Consider the following 20,737-nt stretch of genomic DNA (forward strand, 5'->3'; position numbering starts at 1 on the left):
AAATGCCATGTGGTCATGGATGATATTGGTCAAGCCATTTCCTCTTCTCTCTCTCTCTCTCTCTCTCTCTCTCTTCTAATCCGTAAATCACTTGGTTGTTTGTTTCGCTTCTTGTTTCGAGTGCGGTGTATTTGACCATTAGCATGAATATTCCAAGAAAATAAAGGGGTAACCCATACAAATTTTCAGGGATTGCGAATTACACTCCCTCTAGACATGTTATACCATGATTTATATACAAAATAGCCCCAAAATCAAGTAGATGTAATGCTCCCATTAGATCCATCTATTTCAATGATCTTGTCGATACTGATCATACTATTTGAAGGTCAGTTTCATCATAATCTCGTTGTCTCAAGAGCCAGCGCTTCAAAGTTGAATCATAAGATAACGGATTTTCTGCGGATGAAATTCCAGCTGTGCTCAAGAAAAAGGGGATGGTGATGATTCTTACTGGTAATCATCCAATACAGAGATTATATAGTTACTGGTGCAAAAGAGCAGAATCACCATCTTTGCCATGCAGCAGAAGGCATAAACAATTTGTCATTGCGAGCCGCCACGTGATCCCGCCCCATTTTTGGCGTTTTGGACCTCTCCAGGGAAAAACCGCACTGAGTCATAGCCAGAGAATTTTTCGTTGAAAGAGCAAAAAAAAAAAAAAAAAAATCAATCGTAAATAATGATAAAAATTCAAAAATCTATATAAAATCCGAGTTCGTCTTGTGGGATTATGATAGCATGAGGAATCACACATTTGCTTCCGGTAAAGGATGCTCTCAACCATCGGAAACATCCCCTTTGCTCGGCGACAATGAAAACTCCAAACCGCCTAGTGGAGAGTATGTTGTCGAACGCCATGATGAGGAGGATGTGGGCCACAATGGGATCGATGCAGCTCGCGAGGCCCAATTCACCGGCCCCCCAGACGCACAGAAGAAATTAAAATATATCGTGCCAGCTATTTCGATTGGGGTACAGTACATGCGACTCTCTCCAGTTTCCCCTTCCCATCAAATGTGTTTCCGAAGTTCACCAGCCAACGAAAGCGATAATCCATTAATTCTTCTATAGGTGTTCCTTGGCGCAGCGGACCAAACTATCATTGTGTCCAGCTATGGGAAAATTGGAAGCGACCTGAAGGCTTTGAACCTGACCAGTTGGATTGCAACTTCGTATTTTCTGACCCTGACCTCCTTCCAGCCTCTCTACGGCCGTCTGAGTGACATATTCGGCCGTAAAACATGTCTTCTATTTGCCTATTGTGTCTTTGGGGTTGGGTGTGTGGCCTGCGGACTTGCGAGGAATATTGGGGAGTTGATTGCGGCCAGAGTATGTCGTTTGCCTGTATTGGGTAGTACCGCAATGGCGAAAACTAACTGATATTCTTAGGTATTCCAAGGTCTTGGAGGCGGGGGAATGTCGACTGTCGTGAGCATTATTATGAGCGAAGTTGTTCCCCTCCGCGACCGAGGTGTCTGGCAAGGTGTCATTAACATCATATGGGCGACTGGGAGTGCGATTGGGGCACCTCTGGGTAGATCATCTTGTCCTTTAAAGTCCCATATTCTGTAAACTCAATCGGTGTTATGATGCTGACTTTGAAACAGGCGGCATTTTGGCTGATTACATTGGCTGGCGTTGGTAAGTGTCGACGCTTCCCCCAACGCGGAGATATGCATTACATGATCTCATTAGTTCCACTACAGGGCGTTCATTCTGCAGGCACCTTTATGTCTTCTGGCATTTATATCTGTTGCGTTTACATTACATCTCCCTGCGCAAGAGAAGTCACATTGGCGGGAAAAGCTCCGCCGAATAGATTTCCTGGGGGCGATAGTCCTGGTCGGAGCAGTATTCTCCTTCCTCCTTGGAGCTGATAGGGGTAGTAACGTTTCATGGTTCATCCCAATAGCCATCGTGTCTATGGTCCTGTCAATCGTTCTATTTGCTCTTTTCCTCTGCGTCGAAATTTGGATAGCATCTGAGCCTTTTGCGCCGAGCCATATCATCTTTGATCGGAATCTGTTTGCCTGCTATGCATGCAACTTTTTCAGTTTCGCCGGATATACGGGTGTTCTATTTTACTTTCCTCTATATTTCCAGGCTACAGATGGTGTTTCTGCCACTGGAGCAGGCCTCAGACTTCTTCCCTCCATCATAGCTGGTGTCATTGGTTCACTGTTTGGCGGCATCGTAATGAAGAACACGGGCAAATATTTCTGGCTCACCTTTGCAGCCTATGTTCTTCTACCTATCGGAATTGTCAACATATTCCTTTGGTCTGGTGGCTTCGTTCGTAACACTGTCGGAATCATCACTGGCATAACCATAGCTGCATTGGGAAGCGGAACTGGAATTACCACTACGCTGATTGCTTTGAGTAAGTACATTTCCTCTGACATTCTATCTCTCGTTCGATGACAACATAATCTATGCTGCGCTCATAATCTAACATAAGTCTAGTCGCGTGCTCATCTCCACAGGACCTAGCAGTAGCAACCGCATGCTCTTATCTTTTTCGATCACTCGGATCAGTAATAGGACTTTCGTTCGCATCTACAATCGTCCAGCAGTCCTTACGAAGTGGCCTGCGCTCTGCTCTCGGTGACAATAAGGATATCGACAAGATTGTTAACGGCGTACGCCAAAGCCTAGATTTTATCAATACCCTGGATCCACAGACCAGTAGAATCGTGAGAGATTGTTATGGAATCGCCACGAATCATGCATTTGGCCTTTCGATCGTCGTTGTCTTTTTTACGACGATCTCTGCACTTTTCATCCGGGAAAAAGCTCTCAGTCGTTGATTTAAAGAAGTGATGAAAGGAATTTGGAGAGTTCCCTTTTCAAAATTCATTATGTCTAACAAATTTGCTTCAAATTCTACTAGAATGGATATCCCCATGTTTGCGTTATGTTTCCGGCCTCATTTTTGCCACTACGTCCTCGGTTTTGAAAGAATCCCAATTGATTTCCCCTTTCGGGTGTTTGGTCGTACAAAACAGATGCTGCCCCCCCCCCCCCCCCGCTGCCCTCATCGATTGCTTTTTTATCTACCCAACAAAATTTCTGGTTTCGAATGATTTAGAACCTTAGTTACAAGGCTTATTATGCATAGCAGGAGTCTAAATCCCCATGTAATGTGCGTCATTGCTCAACATTGGGAAAGCACCCTCTTGGTATCGGTTCCTATCTATTTATAAGGCGTCGTTATACTCTGATATATTTTCGATTTAAATATGTTCAACCAGAAGAGCACTGGGTTGATAGATACTACAAGTTGAATTAGTGTACGCCGCAGATATTTGTATGAAAGAGTCAAGAATCTTGGAACAATACCTGTGTACGGGGGAAATAGTAATTTCAAGGGGATACAAGTGAGTTAATTACCGCGCGCTTATTTCGCGGCCTCTTCCCGAATCGGCAATAAGTTTTTTTTAAAACCCAAGCTGGTCTTCCCTGCTCAGACAAGCAACAAATCAACTAGTTTCTATAGCTTCTGAAACCTGGAAGGCTGTTAAGTCACTCGATCCGCATGCAACATGTCTTTTAGACCGTTCCACACCGTTGTCATTGCTCTTTTGTATTGACGCTCGTGGATCGCGGTGATGCTCGCTTTCTGACAAGCTCCGCATTCCGACACACCTCCTTTGGTTCAAGATGTTTTCTGACACATCTTCACGTCCAACATCTCTTACGCAGTTTCGCCCGGCAATTTATCTCTTGACAGGTGTAGTGGCCGCATACGCTATCTTCTATGCTCATCGCCGTTACGCCTCTTCCCAGTCTCCTCCACCTCTGCACCGCCGCAATGCAGTCCGTAGGAGAGGTACACGGCGGCGCGGGGGCATCTCACTTCCCAGCGGCGAGTCGCGCGTGTCTAATGACTTCTCAGGACCTATACAAGCATTGGATCTGCTGGAAAGATCAGGGCAAGCTTACGGGACATTCCGAATGCAGGTAGATGGTGGCCGTTCTGTTGAGTGTCGCCTCATCCCATCACAGTTGCCATCTGTCGAGCAGATTCAGGAAGAGCTTGAATCTACGCGGGAGCACGCACAATACATACGATCCGTCATCGAGAATGCCCTGCTTGATAACTTCCTAGCGATGGAATTCCGGTCGTCACATACTATTCTCTTTGAAACGGGTGAGTGGCAATATCTGTCAACTGAGTTGCTAGATCGTGGTCTTTCCGGGGAGAACATCACGGCTGCCCTCACGAGATTCAATGAGTCCGATCAATTTGGCGAGGAGCTACGGCGGCGGAGACTGAATGGCGAATCAATACGCCTGACAAGCCCCGGAACGAGCGTCCTTGACCCTCCAGTGCCGTCGCAAACTGTACAAACTTCTGATCAAGCTGCAACAACCGTGGATGACCAAAGCATCTTTTCATGGCGAGATGGCAATGACGATGGCACACCCACCCGCGAGGGCCAGAACTTGCTCAACCTGCTATACCATATTGCTGAGGATCAAGCGCGGCGGGATGGCTATATTCATCGGGGAGTAACGTGCAATAGCTGTGGGGCGATGCCAATTCAGGGAATAAGATATCGATGTGCCAACTGTATTGACTACGATCTCTGCGAAACATGCGAGGCAATGCAGGTTCATATCAAAACACATTTATTTTATAAAGTCCGTATTCCCGCTCCGTTCCTAGGTAACCCGCGACAACCCCAGCCGGTTTGGTATCCGGGGAAGCCAGCTATGCTGCCACGTAGTCTGCCACGAAATCTCGCAAAGAGGCTTATGAAAGAGACGAATTTTGAGAATACAGAGTTGGATGCGCTATGGGATCAGTTCCGCTGTCTGGCAAATGTTGAGTGGGTCGATGATCCAAACAAGCTTAATATGGCGATCGATCGGAAAACATTTGATCGATGTTTTGTGCCAAATACGTCGATCCGGCCTCCGCCACCAAGCCTTATATACGATCGGATGTTTTCTTTCTATGATACCAATGGAGATAATTTGATCGGGTTTGAAGAATTTTTGAAAGGACTGGCAAGTTTCAGTAATAAGAGTGTTCATGAGAGGCTTAGGCGAATATTTGAAGGGTATGACATTGACAGAGATGGTTATGTGGAAAGAAAGGACTTCCTTCGAATATTCCGCGCTTATTATACGCTGAGTAGAGAGTTGACTAGGGACATGGTAGCTGGTATGGAAGATGACTTTTTGGAAGGCGGAACGAGAGATATCATACTTGGGAGCCAGCCTATTTCTTCTGCATTCCCGGGCAATATCCCACCTGGAGAACCTTCGAGAATTGGCGAAGGCAAGCGCACGAACTTGCAAGGCGATATGGAAATCATCGATAATGCCGGCGTTTTGCGAGAAGATGGGGATGACACAGGTGATAGGAATGCAATTATTGCAGATGCTGCTGTTAGGGAAAGGTTTGGTCGGACACGCCCCCTCTTCACCTCTAGATTGCGACTCCCCGACCCTCCATTTACTCGGCCTCGTAGACGCAATCGACATGCCCGTGGAGATAATAATGAGGAAGAGTATGGCGATGAAGAAGATAATGGAGGGAATGACTCTGATTCGTACCTGGGCAGCTACAGCGAATGGCCTAATGAGCAGGTCCGGTCAGAGGACGTAGTTAATGCGTTAGGCAGCTATATACCCTTGGAAGAAATTACAGATCCAGTTGATAGGGCTAGGATCGCTGCTTGTGCAATGCAGAGGATTGATGAGGCAGATCGCGAACGGATGCAACGGATCAGGAGAGAAGGAATCGATGAAAGATGGGCCAGGCGGGCGTTCTATACAGACGAGGAAGATGGCGCCATTGCTCCTGCGGGATACCGTGACGCGGAGGATTTCCACGAGGGTGTCGAAGATCTTCCACAACGAGTACAAGAAGAGTCGCACCCACCTACTCCACGGTCGAGATCATCATCCAAGGTTCGCTTCCAGGATGACATCACGGACAATGAGTACGAGACAAGGTCGAATCTGTCAACGTCATCCCGTAGCGTCCCTGTAGCGGAACGTTGGGGTGGATTCGAGGTCCCTGAAGCAGAAAAGGATGTCGGAAAGGAGGTTCTATATCAGGTTACCCAGCAAGGTCTCAATGAGCTTCTCGATCTCATATTCAAGCCAAAAGAAAATCTACTTATGGAGGCACGTCGGACGAAGGCTGAGAGACAACGATGGGCGAAGGAGATCAATAACTTTACGGCATCACTCCCTAAAAACCATTATCTTCGACAGGGCATTGATACCGACAAGCAAACGGGGGAACCCGGTCAAGGAGAAAGGGAAGGCAATGTAAACTCGTCAGAACGCCCGAGGGAGGAACCTCTCGGGCAATTACTAGACGATGTCGATCACCCATCCTCGTGCGGCGGAGGTATCCCAGGCCTCTCCCTATCATCCCCAGGCGAAGAAGATATCACCGGCCAGCCTGAAAGAGTTTCCGAACGTTATAATATGCTAGATCCTACCCTCCCTCAAAACCGCCCTAACGACTCAGATCTGGAACCCTTCCCTCCGGTACCCGAAGGATTAGGATATACTGAATATGGAGAGGAGGAAGAATACGAGGTAGCAGAGAGCGCCCCCACGCCTCCAGACCCAACTCTTCCTCAAAACCGGCCTGACAGAGCGGCATCAGGTCGCAGCCTCCATATAACTGAAGTCTCCAGTTCCACCACCCTTCCTTACGAACACTCAGTATTCGAGCAATCGCCCGTCTACGAATCCGCCTCCACCTCCACCTCTGTATCTGTCCAACAGCGGCCACAGCAGCAGCAGCAGCAGCAGCAGCAGCAGCAGCAATCCCTCTCGCGACCCCGTTCCACGCCATCCAGAAACCAGTCCCTACCTCTCCGCCTCCGGTTTCATCAATCTGCCTCCTCGTCTCCACGCCGACAACAACTCACTTCTACCGCTGGCGATGTCGACCGTTCCCATTCCTCCGTCTCCCTCTTTTCCCCGCCGTCGCCATCCTCCTCGTCCTCGCTGGACGAAACTAACACGCAACCCAACCCGCCTTCACCTCCACTTCCACCATCCCCAAAAACGCTCGCGCGGTGGAGCAGGCTTAACCAAGTTGAGCGGGAAGCAAAGGCACGTGGTGGATCGGGGGCCAAGTTGAATTTTGATGAGTTTGTGATGAGGATGCAAGGTGAGAGGGGCCGGCGGTTGGGATTTGTAGCCAGCTGGATTGACATGACCAGCTTTTAAGCTGGTAATATATATCCATATATCTTCTTTCCGGCAAGTTGATACTGAAAATGGGAAGCGAGCATCCTGGTAAATATATAGGAAAATTGTTGACTGGGTGTGTTGAGCAAAGCGGCTCATCAATGTTTTTCCTTACAATTGAAGCGAACAGCACGATGAAATACTATTTCTTCGTGGAAAGACCGAGGGATATGGAATTGAGTATGCATAAGTGGATGGTTGAACGGATTCCATTTTTTTTTTCCCCTTATTTAAGTTACTTGTGCGAAAAATTAGAATTATCAACGCATGGCCAAATGACAAAACGCATGAAATTGTCTTCATTTTGTTTCATTTACAGTGATGTTTCGTCATCTGATGGCCGCCCATTGGACCTTTTGGAAACATTGTATTAATGCGACTATGATGATATCCGCCAAATGAAACTAAATGCATGTTTTATCAAGTCTACAAGTACATATAGGTTATGGCTTACTTGCCTTTGTAAAAAAGAAAAATTGACTGTGAATATATATCTCTTCCTTTTTTGCTATTTTATGATCTCGGTAATATTAGTGTTCCAATATATGTATCATGGCACAATGGGTAGTAGTAAGACTAAAGAATATTCAGAACTCCGTCACCCCTTAACCATTCACAGCCTTGATAAAAAAGGAAGTATGCCGGAGGATAGACAAGTAAAATAAATAAAACGAACAAAAAAAAAAAAAAAGAGCCCATTACAACCCAGTCTAATCCAATCTTAATCCCAATACTTAATAACGCCCTCCAGTCCAGCCGTCGCAACCTTGCTAGTCTCCTGCGGATGCCATTCCACACATGTAATCGCCGCCCCTTCTTTCCCTCCAGCCATGATCTTATGCCACATCTTCCCTGTCTTCCAATCCCAGAAACACACGTATCCACCACTATCACCCGACGTGACGAACTGCCCATCAGGACTGATAGCCACATCGATCGCGTATCCAGCATTGTTATGCCCACGGAAACTCTTCTTGCGATTCTGGCGGAACTTGTCCGTGGAGGCGTACACGACGATCTGGTTGTCGCCGGACTGGAAGGCGACGTATTTGCCATTGGGATGGGGAGCTGCACGCACGAGTGCGTACAGATACGGCTCCGCGATGAACTTGATGGGGACGGGGATGTTGTATTCCCACGCACGCAGCGATTTGTCGTCTGAGGTGGAGATGAAGCGGCGGTTGTTATCGACAAAAGTAAGTGTGTTGACGGCGGCGAGATGGTGGTCGTATTCTTGCGTGATGGCGCCGGTGCGGGTGTCGAATTGGATGATTTTTTTATCGGACATACCAGCGAGGAATTCATGGGAGTGATCTGGGTCTGGGTTGAAGCGGATGACGTGTGGTGTTTTTCCCGTTGAGAAGCGGGAGATACACTTGCCGTACTCTGTGTCCCAGAGCTTGATTTGGCGGTCGTATGAGCCTGAGAGAAAAGTGGTGCCCGTTGGGTGGAAGGTGGTGTCGGTGACTGCGTTGGAATGGCCGGAATATGTCCGCAGAAGCTCTCGGGAGTGGTACGCATCCCATATTTTAATTTTCGAATCGGCAGAGGAGGAGAGGAGGAGGTGTCCTGAGTTGGGGAAGAAGCGCAAGGAAGTAATGGGTTTTGTGTGTGATTTCCAAGTATGGACCAGCTTTTTGGGTACGTAGTTTTTGATACTGCCCACCTCCTTTTTGAGGTCGATGTCCAGATCCTGGGGAACGTGCATGTATGTCCTTCCTTGATAATCGAACTGCTCCGAACCATGAAATTCTGTCGTTTCGGTATGGGACGTATCTTCCTTGTACGCCGTAGCCTTTTTATCCATAGCTGGTACATTCGACGGCACAATCGCTTCGTCAATATATTCCTCATCGCTGGCCAGTTCCCGACCGGCTAGGTCCAATTCTTCCTCGTACATGAGATCATCATCCTCGTATCTCGCCCAAGGGCCGAGATATGCGCCTTCTCCTTCGACGATACTAGAATCCCCTTTCTTTTGCCTCTTCCTCCTCAATGCAGCGCTGGCCTCCTTGGAAGGACGCATTTGCACCACATTTTTACCCCCCAGACGTGCAGCGGCCTCCAAATCCCCGACAAATGCCCCAGGGACACTTGGATCCTGTGTGTATCCAAAGGCCTGAAATGTTCGATGCTGAGAATTAAACGTCGCCTCGCTTATCAAAGTTTCTTCCGCATGCCCCGTTAATACGTTTTTCCTCTTCAGCGCGTTACCCCCATGAGCGGAGCGGAAGGGATTTTCCGGTCCCAAAGTTGGTCGTGATAGGTCATCATAGGTGGCGTTGTAAGTTAAGGCGGTGTCGGTCGATTTTGCAAGCATCAGCTGTAAGCGCGAAGAATCCTGTAGAATATATGAGCTTATGAAAACACATCGGAATGGCGCACACTATATTCCGCCATGTACATTGCCCAGAGGGGAGAGAATGTAGGGACCAAACCTCTATGGAGACGTCAGGTGCTGCGACGATCCCTGAAGCTGGGACGGGAGCTGGTGTTGACTTGACTGGCACATTTTGTTTAACTTCATCGTCGCTGGAAGATTCATAATTGGCACCCAGAAGAGAAGCCATAGCTATGCGTCTATTTCTGCTGCGCAACAAGTTGATATGAATGCAGGAAGATGAAAATGGTTCGTTGCGATTGAAGATGGTCAAATTTTACGGTTACCTGAACAGACCAAATGTGCAGCCAATATCAAACCTCCAGTGGGCTTCAAAGGCTCGGATAATGAAAAGAATAGATCACTTCAACGCCACTAGGAATAACGGAAAATAACACACCCCAGATTGAATTTTAGGGTACAGCTTGTCATGTCTGCCACCAAGTATGTTTCAATACCTGCAGAAAAGGAGTTAAACAAGAGAACAGCAACGCAGCCCCAACGTACCGAAACATAAGCAAATGCAATGGAAAAGAGCGCGTATCATACGCTCTTCATTAGTGCCTCAGGCGTATATACACAAGGGTTGGCAGGTAAATAGCAATAAGAAAGAAAAAGATGTAGACTCCGACACCTGCATTTGCATACACCTCGAAATTCGTACACTTTGTGCCCATCTGCCACATGCGTCCCTCCACTCATGTCTGTTAGCCCAGCATTAAGGAGAGATAAAAGAGTTGGAAATTGTAAGTAACAACATAATTAAACACTAATACAGAATCATTTCTCATTTCCCAATCCATATCACATATGGAGATCAATCCTCCCAAATGTAAGTAGAGAAACAAAAATCAAAACGAAAAACGTTACCGAATTCACTCAGCTCTATCAATAGTCAATCGCTGTTCGCAAAGACAAAAGAGGCAAGATGAAAAGAAAAAAGAAAAAAATTGAAAACATAAAGACAAAAAAATAACACGTCATGGGTCGAATATGTGGGTTGTAAGGTGGTGGGATGGACAATTATTGCGCAAATAAATGTCCACTGTTCTATTCCAGATTTTCAAAGTTGGTCGGCTCGTATTATTGTTGACCTGGGGTTGTAGCTGCTTGGTAGTTGCGAGGTTACAGGCCGTGCGGACGGCCGTCCCGCATCGCGTTCCCAGCTTTCTCACGTAGTCAATGTGATTCGTCTTGGATCAGGGCGACAATCATACTGTAGAGATAGAAGAAGAACATGATCAGGTGGAACCCAAGTTTGATAAAAGATTCCTGCGAGCGAGAAGAGCAATATTAGTCATCCGATGCCGGAAAGCGGAGGAGAACGGAGGTGCAAGTGAAACCTTTTTATGAACATTGAGCTTCCGGAAGATCTCAGTAGCATCCAAAAGATGCTGGTTATCGAATATCCTGCAGGATTCAGGACAAGTTAGTGGATTGTGTGCCTTATATAATCTACAACTATCCTCCACCCCAAAAAAAAGTTGAACATACTTCTTCGCATTGAACGCCAGTAGCGGGAGGTTCAGAATTATAGCCAGCCAGTATCCATTAACAACGAAGAGGATCGTCAGGAATGCATGAACAGCGGCTTCTGGGACGATATATGCGTTGAGCCGGTTGCAAAGGTCGATGGGGTTAATGTAATCACTACAGCATCCGCGTAGAAGCTGGTTAGAAATATTTGATTCATATTCATCATAGACAGCTCTTAAAGCTCCCATCTACCAGAAGGGGACAGAAGGGGACACGCCGTAGATGAATCGATTGGGAGAATGCGCCGACTCACCATTCCAAATCGCTGTACATGATCGTAAAGAAAACTTGTAAAAAGAGGTTGACGGCATTTATCAGTACCGCCAACAAGTAGAGCCAAGCTTCGCCAGACATGATGCTGTTGTGCGCGGTTGTAAAGGCTTTTTAAAGTTTGGTGTGGTATGTGTGGGTAAATAAATATTTACGTCAGAACTGGAGGATAGCTGGAATGCAACCTGAACGTATACTCGATATCAAAGATATTCCGCTGTCCGACCGTAAAAGGCGTCCTTGAGCAATCCTGTCTAAGTAGGTAACCGTAGTCGAGTGTACTCCGTATTGATATGACCAGATGACCGAATGTGCGAAGGGTGCTTGGACAAGCTAGCTTAACGAACGAGCCAATAGGAGCGAATGCGGTACGGAAAGCTTTTGGGAGCGCAGCCAAAAGGGTGGAGCAAATAGGCGCGAGAGAGTAGGTAAGAGTCGAGCTGGTCGGTCGGAAGCTATGTAGGATGCGAGAGTGGAGAGCTGCCGGTCCAACTGCGGATAGAAGTTGGTGGTGCAACGGATGGCTGGTGGTGGTGGTGGTTTGTTGGTGGTTTGTTGGTGGTGGTGGATGACTTGGCCACATTTTTCGGCGGTACACCCAGCACTATTTATAGCCGCGTCAACAAGCCATCGGATCATATAAAGACCAGAAAACTGCTTCTTACTCACACTGCCTTATGCTCGTCTTTGTTGATACTGTGCAGGCCGCTCTTTTTTTCGAGCATAGGTGTTCCCCAAATCTCCACGACGGGATGCCTGGGATGGCAGTATCCGAGATTTATGGATCTTCCAGAGAACATGACAAACGCTACCATGGACTATAACAGCTGAGCTCTTCAGTTTTTGGTTGTGCTTACCGTGAATGAGCGAGTTCGAATCAAGAACCACGACCTCTTCTCGAACATGCATTGGAGAGGGTCAGAGATTGCCATCCGTGCTCTGGACTGGTTGATTTCCCTTCGATTACTCAATGGCTTGCAGCTCCACAAAGCCAAACCGCTTGAATCTTAACGATAGCAGGAATGGAATCAAACTCTCTCTGTTATCTTCTTTATGGCGATGGATCACCCAAACCCAATTATTCTCAGCTTCTGTTCTACTGGCGCTGTACGCTACCAACCACGAACTATCAGTTCCATTTCCGTGTCTTTTAATCTTCCAGCAATAGCTCCTTAGAACGAAATTTTATAGACAATTTTCAGCCCATCTATTGGAATTGTGAGCAATACTTTATACACACGTTTCGTCTACGTACTTGATGAAGTCTTGAGTTTAGGTAGGGCAGCTACATAGAGCACTACGAAACTCTGAAAAGTTCGGCGATCTAGGCATCTAACCCATCATGGGTGTGTTTAATTTATCATTGTTATTACTATTTTGGAAGCTTGCTGGATCTCAGACTATAGCTCGTTATGTATATAGAAATTGCTGGGACCGCGGAATCGGGCTCATAGCATTTTATGCTTGTTTGAGTAAAAGTTGTCAAACTGCTAAAACGGGGAACCAATTTGCCGCCGATACCTCTTGCAATTATTCCTTACGACTTGCTCAACGGTGATCCTCTATGCGGTGTGGCTGAATGGCTCTAAGACAGGAGGCATCAGTTTTACATCTCAAGAATGAACAGGATTCAACAAACCATTTGCTCTGGGTCTAACTAACCTTCCAATTCTGCAACTATGCTTAGTCAACTACATTGCAGTGGCATTTATTGCATCGAGAATTCGAGATTCTCCTGAGGGTGATGGAACACGGATTATCAGGTCCACAGAGTTCTTGATGGACTTCTCTGGGCCAAGACATGAAATCAGACTTGACAATGCCCGGGTTTTGGGTCTCGGGCCGAAAATTATCAATCAACAACTGACGGAGATGCCGAGCCGAATCGGCCCCGAAATGAGAGCTTAGTCAGTCAGGCTCAACCACAGAAAACTTCAGAGATAATTAATTTACTTCAATCTTGGAAGACAATTACGTATTGTTGACAACAACCCAGCGGAGATCAAACAGCTAACAGCATCCATTCGCCAGGGCACCGCAATTCAGTTCAAAATACCTAATCCTGCTTTGATCCAACATGATGTCAGCGCCATTGGTTCGGAGACTTGTTAATTGTGTTGCCTTGGTTGACACGCAGGGGTCCAGCACATCTGGTACTTACAAATACCTTCCTTGGTCGCAACAATGGAAAAGCTAGCTGTCTCCTCACTGCAATCAATTGAATGGCGCAACTGCCTTAAACAAATCCGTGCTTCTCCTTACAACAATGGCTGCTGATGATCATATTCTCCTCGACGATGAGACTGACGCTCTCCTTGGGACGGAATCGCCCCTGCCAACAGTCCGCCCTCGGAAAACTAGGGAAAAACCTGTCGTTTTCGTATTTCTCTGTGTCCTAATAGTATTCTGTATTGATTTTGGAAACTTCCTCTCCGTCGCTCCTCAAACCAGCATCTACGAGGCTATAGCTTGCCGCAAGTATTATGAAACGCACGAACCAGGCCAATATCGATTGTTAGAAGACATTCCAGAGGACAAGTGTAAAATCCCACCGGTGCAGGGCGAACTAGCCTTCGTGCAAGGATTGCAGATCAGTTTCGAAGCGCTCCCCAGTATGTAGTTGATATATTCATGTTCATGTTCATGTCCAATTTCATTCCTTCGTGGGAAATAGCTCTCTGCAAGAGAGCCGTCAATTAACCCTTGAATAAACAATTACCTTAAAGTTAGTTGTGACTGATCTGCTATCCGCCTGGATGCATTTTTGGGGGTTCACAGGCATTTTACTCTCTATTCCGTACGGCCGTCTCGCGGACAACGTTAAATACGGAAGGAAATTTGTCCTTTCCCTAGCGGTGGTTGGCCTTCTGTTGGGTCAATTTTGGGTACTTTTGGTATGCTGGTTCTCTCGGGTCATGTCTCTGCGGGCAGTGTGGCTGGGGTCAGCAGCTCTCTTCATAGGGGGTGGAGCTGGCGTGGCATTAGCCATGTTGATGACAATGATGACGGATGTTGTTGAGGCTGGATATAGGTACGAATACCTCTCCATTTTCTCCTCACACATTCCATCAATTCGTCCACCTTCTCACTCTTGCCCTCCATCCTAGATCAACGGCATTTTTCCAGATAGCCTTGGCTATCGTTATCACTCAATTTTTGGCCCCTCTCTTAGCATCATGGATGATGCTAAAAGGGAGCCCCTGGAATCCTCTCTTTTTGGGCTCAATATGCGCCACCTGCAGTCTCCCGTTGCTTTTAATAATACCTGAGACGGTTCATTTGAGAGACCTCAAATCGCATCTACAGTCAACTTCGGAAGACGAATACGCAAGTGGCGAGGATGTAGAAGATTTCTTTGACACCATTCATAACAGCTTTTCAAAACCCACTCTCAAAAACCGTCTCCATCTTCTCCGTACGGCCATCAAATCCTTAATCCCAAACCGCACCACAGCTCTTATCCTCTTGATATTGTTTATTGCAAACATCGGCAGTAAGCAGCTGTCAATCATTCTTCTATACGTCTCGACTCGTTATGAAATCCCCCTCTCTACAGCAAATTTCTCCCTTACCATCTTCGCAGGTGTCAACATATTCTTGCTCCTCGTCTTGTTGCCCACAGTCTCCCGCTACCTCACTGTAAACCGGCGCTATACCACCGCAACCAAAGACCTCATCCTGTCCCGATTTAGTATCATCATGTACACGCTTGGTGCCATCTGCTTAGGCCTTGCCCCAACGGTTGCCACCATGATCGCAGGGCTGGTGATTTACACGCTTGGTACCGGGCTCGGTTCCCTAAATGCGAGCTTGGTGGCTACCTACGTTGAACCCAAGCATATGGCAAGGTTATATTCCGTGGTGTCAGTGGTTTCAATGTTCGGCGTTTTTGTTGGCTCACCATTACTGGCTGGATTGTTTTCACTGGGATTGAAGATGGGGAAGGGGTGGATTGGATTGCCATATTTTGGAATCACACTATTGTATGGGCTAATTTTCGTGGCGGTTTGGTTCATACGATTGCCAGAAAAAGTAAATGAAGCCGACGATGGGAACATGGATAGTGAAGACGATAGATATGACGTGGAGACGCCATCGCCAAGTTTGATTTTATTTTGAGATCTTCCAACAATTGATAAACAGAACTTAGGCATGATGATAGTGTCAAACGCGGCAAGGGAGTTCCAAAGATGACAGCAAATCTACTTGCTGTGCACTGAGATTCTACATATCTCGACTCTCCGCCACAATTCCCCTAATCACATCCTGCAACTCGACCTCCTGAACTCCAACCAATGTATTGTCCGAATCCTCCCACGTCGCAACAACCGATCGACCCCCACCATCAGCAAAAATCTGCGTACAGAGAATATCCAGAATCCACCCTGCTTTTCCCATGGCCATTTTCTCTCTTCCAATTCGATACAATTCCTGAGTCGAGATCCTCTCCACTGCCCATTTGGATTCCGTAAGCTGCTCGAAGGCCGCTAGGATTTCGTTCTGCGTCGTCTCCAGGGACCTGATGCGTAGGAATTTGTTTGCCGTTTCGACGGGGTTGAGGAAAGTGCCGACGACAGCCTGGCCGACGGAGTCGATGAGCACGCCTGTGATATGCTCATTGCCTGAATCATAGATTCGGGCTTCCTTGTTGGCTAAGTCGAAACCGAAAGCGGGGAAACGTTTAATAGACTATCGATGGGGGGTTAATTGAGGGATCGTCAATTTTGATATTCAAAAGACATTCTCCCCTCAAAAACAAAGCTAGGAATGTTGGCATATATATAGTCAATATACCCGAAAAGAACGAGAAACGAAAATGTACAAAATTCAACCAAATACGCACCCAATCGAAAAAGTTCCCCACCGCAATCGCCGTCCACGAGAATCTGCCGGCCGTTTCCACGACCTTCTCAGCTAGATGCTTCATCACGGCTATTTTAGCCGGCTGGGTCATCCTCATCTCCGGCAATCGCTTGTGTTCAGACTCTGGGTGATTGCCGAACTCGCTGGGTATGAAGCGGCGCACACCGACAGCAACAGCAGCATCGATGACATTGATCTGGTCGGACACACCCTGAATCCCCACTACGCTGATGATCGCATGTTGGCGCCGTAAAGCGTCCTTGAGGGAGTTGACGGAGCTAAAATCAGCCCTGACGACCGGGATGTCATCAGGGAAGGAAGAGGTTGAATCGATACGGGTGAGGATTTGGGTAATGAGCTTGCGCTCGCCGAGCAGAGCAGTTAGGATATGTTGACCTAGGTGACCAGCGGCCTGTGGGTGGGGGTTGTTGTCAAGTTGGCGGAAATCGGAGAAGGGAAAGAGAACAAGTACAAGGGAGGTAAGGGGGTATTAGGGTTTGGGGCTCAAAAGTTTATAGTTATGGTTTGGGGGAATATAGATAGAGAAGAGATAGATACATGAAGGGAATTTTAGACATAACAAAGGGGAAATTTACTCCGATAATTGTAACTTTTGAGATGTCTGACATTTTTCTTTTTTTTTCTTCTTTTTTTCTTTTTTTCTTTTTTTTTTTTGCCAGGCGTGCAGAGGGGCAGAAGAGGGGCAGGAGTGAAAGTCGAGAGGATTCCTTTTAACAGACCAACGGACAAGATATATCGGCTAGGAGAATCAGCGACCCGATCCCGTTATTAATTTTATGCCACCCGAGGAGGGATATCCTGCTCGTATTTATGGGCTCCTCCCAGCTTCAGGCACCACCCACAGGCAGCAACAGTGATGATATGATATGATGCCTTGCACTCGCCAAGCAGGCAGGAAGAAGCTGCGTTGACGATTCGCTTCAATCGACCCAGACATCTCAGCATTGCATTACCCCGTGTCTGCATGCGGGAGGGGAGGCTCATCGATGTTGTTCCAGGAACCCTATCTCTCTGGCCCAAAAGGACGCTTTAACCATCCAACCGAAAGCGTTTTCCGCTAGGCTCGAAGGAAACAATTCCTCTCCGTTTGTTGTCTCGAAGTGGCATGCTCAGTTCAACACTCTTCGACACCAACCTGATGTCATGAATGTGACTGCCCCCACTACAGAGCTCAAATAATGACTGTATTGCACGCACCGCACTGTGGGCAACTCGCGATGTCCGATGCCCAACTAGGGTAGGCCTGTGAAAGTTCAGACCTGGAGCCTGAAGCTCAGCCCAGGATGATCAATGAGTCAGTTGCATCTCCGCCACGCAAGCCTCTATTGCATGAACCGAATTGAATCAATATCATTATCGAGGAACCCCAACGCGAGCATTGGGACGGGTTCCCCCTAGATCCAGTGTGCCAAGTTACAGTTGCATCGCCGCCGACCCATTTGCTCGACCATGGAGAGCCTTCCCATTGAAATTATCTGACATATAGGCTCCTATGTATGATATCCATCCAGTTCATTTCGCTCCATTTTATTACGTTGCGGTATTAAATCTCAGCATAGATTCCGCGCTTCCGGGACCGTGCTGCCTTGTGTGTATCCCGGTCCCTGAACAAGAAAACGACCCGGTTGCTTTACCAACATACAATCATTGAGTTGGACAATACTTTGCGACCGCGATCGAAACCGGAGTTCTCGCCGGCTTGGCTCACACAGCTGCGTGGTTTGTATAGAGACAGGAAGACTCTCTGTCCGGTTATCACAAAGCAGTCGATATTGTTCGTAAATGAGTCAGATGTCTTCGAACGGGGTGAATCACTGGCAATGGATCTTCTGTTGGGTTGCGTTCGCGAAATGCATTCCTTGGACGAGGTTATGTATGTCCTCCCTCGCGATGAAACGGTTATATAGTGGTTCAGTCGCTGATTTTAGCAAGCTGGGCCTCAAATCCTGTTCCCCCGGGCCACCTCATGGAAGCATTTGCTGCCCAAAACATAACTGCCTTTACTTGCGATGGCGATCCGCGTGTTACAAAACTTTCTTGCCCTCTTGATGTCCTGAAACTGGACCTTCTATCACAATGTCCTCTCCGGTCACTTTCCATCAAGGCCAGTACGGAACCCGAACTTCTAGGCCTGAGAGACGCCATTTTCACCCACCGGAAGAGTCTGGAGTCGTTGGCGCTCCGCTTCGGTGATTGGGCAACATGGCACGGTTACTTGGTTTTCCGAACTGGCTATCCAGACTGTGCGCCAAAAAGCGTGTTGGAAGGCGAAGGAGATCCAACTTTCGTGCTTTTTGAACCATTCGTGCAGGCCTCGGAAAAGCTTTGTTTACAGTCGTTTGACCTGCTTGGTACGGTATATTACGGTCATGGGTTCTCTGATTCCATTGAGGAATCTTTTTGAAAGCAGTGGACGTCGGGTGTCTGAAACATCTTCAAATCTCCCGACGTCACATTTACAGGACTGTTCAGGGAACTCTGCTTGGGGAGTGGCAGGATTATCACTCGCTTGAATCACTCGCTTTTGAGGGTAAACCTCTTCCGAATCGTGCAGGTTCCCAGGATTCCCAGGATTCCTGGGACGAGATAGCAGCTCGATTGACCTCCCTAAGCGTAGACCAGTTTATTCCCCATCTGGGACGCAATTTCAGTTCGCTTCGGATGCTCGCCATGACCATGCCCCTTTCGCCTTCTCATCTACCCATCCCTGAACTCAAGGCTGTCTGTCCGCTTCTTGAGCAGCTGGCTTATGTCCAGCCCCCTGGTTTATTTGTACGACTTGAAAATTTCCTACTTCCCAAGCTTCAGCTTCCCATGCTAATAAAATCATGTCTACATATCCAGACACGGGACCTTCCCGATCTAGAAGGCATGCCACACCTTCGCAGGATCTATGCCATGGTAAACCTCAAATCCTCCATCGTAATGGATTACTTTGCCCGCTTCATGGAATACTGCTGCAAGACCGAGTCTCCTCTTCTCGATCGCCTTGACCGATTTGCGGGTGGCGTCACCGTATGTGACATTGTGTCGGTGCGTCAACTCGAGTGGAGCCTTCGCCTGCCGCTCAATGTCCAAGAAGCAGAAGCGGAAGCAGTGCACGAAAACGAAAACGCCGGAACGGAGCCCTTATATCCCCCTGTTGCCCAGGGATGAGTATTCCATGAAATTACCCGGTCAAACTACTATGTCCTGTCGGGGTAAGGTGTTTCGCCAACTTGATTGGCGGCAGTTGAAGAGTGATCCGATGGTTGACACGGTGATGTACAGTACCACTACAACTTAAAATGCTCTCGAGGGCCAGGCGTTGATTAGTTACTCGGTATTATCCAGCCACAACGCCGTAGGACACCGTTTTTTACCTCATGCATGCGGCATGCGTTTGCTTGTGACGATATCGGAAGAGTATTCTCGAGCTGGAAATGCTTGATGAGTTAAATACCTAGAAACCTCATTCTTCGAGTTTTATTGGCCGAAAATATGGGCCAGGTTCCTAATTCGCATAGCTAAACATGCAATCTTGTAGCAAGGCTTTTACCACCACGCCAAAAGGATCAATCCTTTTTTTTTTTTTTTTTTTTTTTTTTTTTTTGGCTCTTCATATTTTTTCTAAGGCTATATATGCAGTCAGAGACTATGACAGCCACCCGCATTGTCCCATCGATGCTGGAGAATTAATTGAAAACAAAGTGGCTCAAATTAATATGAGAAGTAAATCGGGTTTACGAGTGATGAACGATCCTGAGAGACAAGGGAAAAAAAAAAAAAAAAAAAAAAAAAAAAAAATCATCTTTGAAATCTCTATACGGTTGAATTTGCACGTCATCCATGACCTTTATCTATCGGTGTTGTACAGTATGGGGGCGGGGGTTGGGGTTTCTGGTGTTTTTTGACGAAAGTCCATAAAGAAGGTCAACGTTGATAACACTGAACAGTCTATGACATATGTTCCTCCTAGTCCTTGCTCCTCGTTTATTCAATGTTTTCGTGCTTTGTTTTTAGATGATCGGCCTCCCACGACTCTACTCCCAGCACCTGGCCCCTTCCCTTTCTTTTCTCTTTTTTCGTCTTTTTCTTTTTGCTCTTTATTGTCAGGATACCCGGAAGATTTTTTTTTAAAGTTCAAATGATACTTTAGGTGCGCTGTGCTGTTCTATCTCACATTCGTTAATAATTCAAAATCTTGATATCCTACTACTACCTTCGCCTTCCCACCCAGGAAGGATTGAAGCTTCCTGACTTGCCATAGCACCCACTACCTATTTGTGAAATCCACCATTTATCAAGGCATGTTATGGTGAGGCCGGAAAGCTGCAAAGGAAAAAAAAGACACAAATCAACAGAAAACGCAAGGGAAGAAAGCGTAGAAGAAACAGAAGAAGTGTATATATATATATATTTATAAAAAAAGGAGACCCAAAAAAATTTGAGAGCTTG

General features: G+C 47.0%; 8 protein-coding genes across 8 annotated transcripts; 4 read left to right on the top strand and 4 right to left on the bottom strand.

The window, feature by feature from the left end:
- Positions 1 to 741: 741 nt before the first annotated feature.
- Positions 742 to 2,810, top strand: HCAG_07794 (conserved hypothetical protein; the record flags this gene model as incomplete). Its single annotated transcript, XM_001537435.1, has 7 exons — positions 742 to 975; positions 1,075 to 1,332; positions 1,393 to 1,537; positions 1,611 to 1,644; positions 1,699 to 1,790; positions 1,982 to 2,383; positions 2,467 to 2,810. 7 exons carry the CDS (start codon positions 742 to 744, stop codon positions 2,808 to 2,810), a joined length of 1,509 nt encoding a protein of 502 aa, XP_001537485.1.
- An 853-nt stretch (positions 2,811 to 3,663) lies between these two features.
- On the top strand, positions 3,664 to 7,672 carry HCAG_07795 (conserved hypothetical protein; the record flags this gene model as incomplete). Its single annotated transcript, XM_001537436.1, has 3 exons — positions 3,664 to 7,150; positions 7,291 to 7,410; positions 7,656 to 7,672. The coding sequence occupies 3 exons, from the start codon at positions 3,664 to 3,666 to the stop codon at positions 7,670 to 7,672; spliced, it is 3,624 nt and encodes a 1,207-aa protein (XP_001537486.1).
- Positions 7,673 to 7,951: 279 nt separating this feature from the next.
- On the bottom strand, positions 7,952 to 9,800 carry HCAG_07796 (conserved hypothetical protein; the record flags this gene model as incomplete). The annotated part of the gene is made up of 2 exons (XM_001537437.1): positions 7,952 to 9,571; positions 9,669 to 9,800. The coding sequence occupies 2 exons, from the start codon at positions 9,798 to 9,800 to the stop codon at positions 7,952 to 7,954; spliced, it is 1,752 nt and encodes a 583-aa protein (XP_001537487.1).
- A 989-nt stretch (positions 9,801 to 10,789) lies between these two features.
- HCAG_07797 (ER-derived vesicles protein ERV14) lies at positions 10,790 to 11,500 on the bottom strand (the record flags this gene model as incomplete). The annotated part of the gene is made up of 4 exons (XM_001537438.1): positions 10,790 to 10,882; positions 10,966 to 11,020; positions 11,105 to 11,260; positions 11,400 to 11,500. The coding sequence occupies 4 exons, from the start codon at positions 11,498 to 11,500 to the stop codon at positions 10,790 to 10,792; spliced, it is 405 nt and encodes a 134-aa protein (XP_001537488.1).
- Positions 11,501 to 13,682: 2,182 nt separating this feature from the next.
- On the top strand, positions 13,683 to 14,546 carry HCAG_07798 (predicted protein; the record flags this gene model as incomplete). The annotated part of the gene is made up of 3 exons (XM_001537439.1): positions 13,683 to 14,028; positions 14,195 to 14,447; positions 14,543 to 14,546. 3 exons carry the CDS (start codon positions 13,683 to 13,685, stop codon positions 14,544 to 14,546), a joined length of 603 nt encoding a protein of 200 aa, XP_001537489.1.
- Positions 14,547 to 14,848: 302 nt separating this feature from the next.
- On the bottom strand, positions 14,849 to 15,380 carry HCAG_07799 (predicted protein; the record flags this gene model as incomplete). The annotated part of the gene is made up of 3 exons (XM_001537440.1): positions 14,849 to 14,880; positions 14,989 to 15,094; positions 15,318 to 15,380. 3 exons carry the CDS (start codon positions 15,378 to 15,380, stop codon positions 14,849 to 14,851), a joined length of 201 nt encoding a protein of 66 aa, XP_001537490.1.
- Positions 15,381 to 15,640: 260 nt separating this feature from the next.
- On the bottom strand, positions 15,641 to 16,908 carry HCAG_07800 (predicted protein; the record flags this gene model as incomplete). Its single annotated transcript, XM_001537441.1, has 3 exons — positions 15,641 to 16,105; positions 16,260 to 16,691; positions 16,876 to 16,908. The coding sequence occupies 3 exons, from the start codon at positions 16,906 to 16,908 to the stop codon at positions 15,641 to 15,643; spliced, it is 930 nt and encodes a 309-aa protein (XP_001537491.1).
- A 570-nt stretch (positions 16,909 to 17,478) lies between these two features.
- Positions 17,479 to 19,456, top strand: HCAG_07801 (predicted protein; the record flags this gene model as incomplete). The annotated part of the gene is made up of 5 exons (XM_001537442.1): positions 17,479 to 17,537; positions 18,030 to 18,173; positions 18,233 to 18,651; positions 18,711 to 19,072; positions 19,145 to 19,456. The coding sequence occupies 5 exons, from the start codon at positions 17,479 to 17,481 to the stop codon at positions 19,454 to 19,456; spliced, it is 1,296 nt and encodes a 431-aa protein (XP_001537492.1).
- Positions 19,457 to 20,737: the final 1,281 nt, after the last annotated feature.

This window comes from Histoplasma capsulatum, genomic scaffold (assembly GCF_000149585.1).
Source record: "Histoplasma capsulatum NAm1 scaffold_9 genomic scaffold, whole genome shotgun sequence".
Classification (NCBI taxonomy): Eukaryota; Fungi; Ascomycota; class Eurotiomycetes; order Onygenales; family Ajellomycetaceae; genus Histoplasma; species Histoplasma mississippiense.